The sequence below is a fragment of the Brassica oleracea genome, chromosome C4 (assembly GCF_000695525.1).
Source record: "Brassica oleracea var. oleracea cultivar TO1000 chromosome C4, BOL, whole genome shotgun sequence".
NCBI lineage: Eukaryota > Viridiplantae > Streptophyta > Magnoliopsida > Brassicales > Brassicaceae > Brassica > Brassica oleracea.
Window position 1 is genome coordinate 5,070,631 of NC_027751.1, and position 2,407 is coordinate 5,073,037.

Genomic DNA, 2,407 nt, shown 5'->3' on the forward strand with positions numbered 1-2,407 from the left:
CTGATCTCTCTATATAATGTTCAATGACCTTTACAAAGACAACCAAGATATTAATAGTTACGTGGTTCCATTAAACCTCAGCCATGGTGAAAATGGCTAAATCTGTTACCTTCTCAACCTCTTCTTCTACATCAAACCTTTCATCTCATCCTTCTTTCACTTCTCTTGCTTCTTTCAATTCTCTTCCTGCTTCTCCACTCAACCAGCCCTTTTCTCAGTCCATGATGGAGGAAGCCTTAGAGTCTGCAGAGTTAATCATCAAGAAGTGGGATCCTAACTCACAATCCTACACGAAGATCATCTCTCTGTTCAGACACAGCAGAAAACAAGCCAAAGAATTCATCAGATGCGTCCGTGACTTACGCAGAGCCATGCACTTTCTTGTCTCTCAAGACTCCAAATCTGACAAGCTTGTGCTTGCGCAGAACCTGATGCAGATTGGTATGTCCACGCTGGAGAAAGAGTTCTTCCAAATACTGTCTTCTAACCGAGACCATCTTGATCCTGATTCAGCCTCTGTTCAGTCCACAATATCTAGCAATTCAGAGTTCGAAGTTTATATGGAATATGATGAGGATGATGATGATGAGCTGAAGAAGGCTGGTGAATCCATCTCTCAGGTGGAGAAAGCCTCAGCTCTGGTGATGTCAGACTTAAAGGTCATAGCAGAGACCATGATCAGCTGTGGTTATGGTAAAGAGTGCATAAAAAGCTACAAGTTGATCAGAAAGTCTATTGTTGATGAAGGGCTACACTTGCTTGGGATTGAGAAGGTCAAGACCTCTCATTTTCAAAAGATGGACTGGCACGTGCTGGAGCATATGATCAAGAACTGGATCAAAGCTGCAAAGATTGGAGTCACAACACTCTTCAGAGGAGAGATGCTTCTCTGTGATCATGTCTTCTCTGCATCCGTTACAATAGGACAATCTTGCTTTAACCAGATAGCCAAGGAAGCAGGACTCAATCTCTTCATGTTGCCTGAGCTCGTAGCCAACAAGGAGAAAAAACAACACCACCATGAGAGGATCTTCAAGATGATGGATCTTTATGCAGCTATCTCTGACCTTTGGCCAGACATACAAATGATATTCAGCTTTGATTCGTTAGCTTCTGTGAAGACTCTTGTCCTCTCAACGCTCAAGAAACTCAAGGACTCTATCCACACGTGTCTCAAGGAGTTCGAGACGATGACACACAAGGATTCTTCTAAAGAACTTTCCCCTGAAGGAGGGGTTCACAAGCTGACTCGGACAACGATGAGTTTCATATCATCGTTGTCTGAATACAGCCGTGTATTGTCTGAGATCCTTACAGAGCATCCTACAAACACTCGCTTGCTAGAATCTTACTTCACGGCTCCTATCTTGGAAGATGAACATGTCAACAACCATGCATGCTCGGTCCATCTAGCTTGGCTCATACTGGTTTTTCTTTGCAAGCTAGACACCAAAGCAGAGAGTTACAATGATGTCTCTCTCTCTTACATCTTCCTTGTGAACAACATGCAGTTTGTGGCTGATACTGTTCGTTCTAGTCACCTCAAGAACCTTCTCGGTGACGATTGGCTCACAAAGCACGAGGCAAAACTCAAAAGCTATGCTGAAAAATACGAGAAAGCAGCTTGGAGCAATATTTTGGTATCTTTACCTGCGAAGACAAGTGCCAAGCTATCACCAGAGGAGGCCACTACATGTTTCAAGAGGTTTCACGCAGCATTCGCCGGAGCATACTTGAAACAATCATCATGTGTTATAGTGGATGCTAAGCTTAGGGACGAGCTTAAGGTTTCTATAGCGAGGAAATTTGTACCGGAGTACAGAGAGTTTTACGAGAAGTACTTGCCAATGCTGAGGCAGGACAGAAACATAGAGATGTTGGTGAGTTTTAAGCCTGATAACTTGGAGAATTATCTCTCAGATCTTTTCCATGGAACACCAATGCTCAGTGGCTCTTCTCATTCTGCTTCTTCTTCTTTGTCTTCTACATCTTGTTTCTCAATTGGATGTGTAAAAAACTAAGGGTGCAACTGGAATGTATTTTTCGAAATAATTTTTTTATGAATGGTTAATTTTTTTGCATTAAAAAAAGTATTCACCTGTTATATTAAAAAATAGAAAGGGTATTCCATTTCATTCAATATTATTCCTCAATTTTTTTAATTTTCATCTGAAAAACCATTTCATATCATAAACATTTTAGAAAAGTGGATTGCTGATTCCATTTTATTTAATTCTATAAATAATAATTCATACCATTCTATGTATTTCTTTTATTTGTCACCAGTTACATCCGAAAACTCACGGTATTGTCTCAGGGTGAATATTAATGCATACAAGTTTCATGATTGATGCATTCCTTTCTTGTCACAATTATTTGTTAAGCTAAATATCTTAAACACAGCATA

The 2,407-nt window shown here is 40.3% G+C and overlaps 1 protein-coding gene across 1 annotated transcript; it reads left to right on the plus strand.

Annotated features, from left to right (window-relative positions):
• LOC106340832 (exocyst complex component EXO70A1-like) lies at positions 1 to 2,021 on the plus strand. The gene has a single exon (XM_013779665.1). It carries the CDS (start codon positions 84 to 86, stop codon positions 2,019 to 2,021), a length of 1,938 nt encoding a protein of 645 aa, XP_013635119.1. The 5' UTR covers positions 1 to 83.
• The last annotated feature ends 386 nt before the right edge of the window (positions 2,022 to 2,407 follow it).

Bases quoted from the DNA above. Each gene is read 5' to 3' on its own strand.
- LOC106340832 (XM_013779665.1), top strand. From the start codon at position 84: ATGGTGAAAATGGCTAAATCTGTTACCTTCTCAACCTCTTCTTCTACA.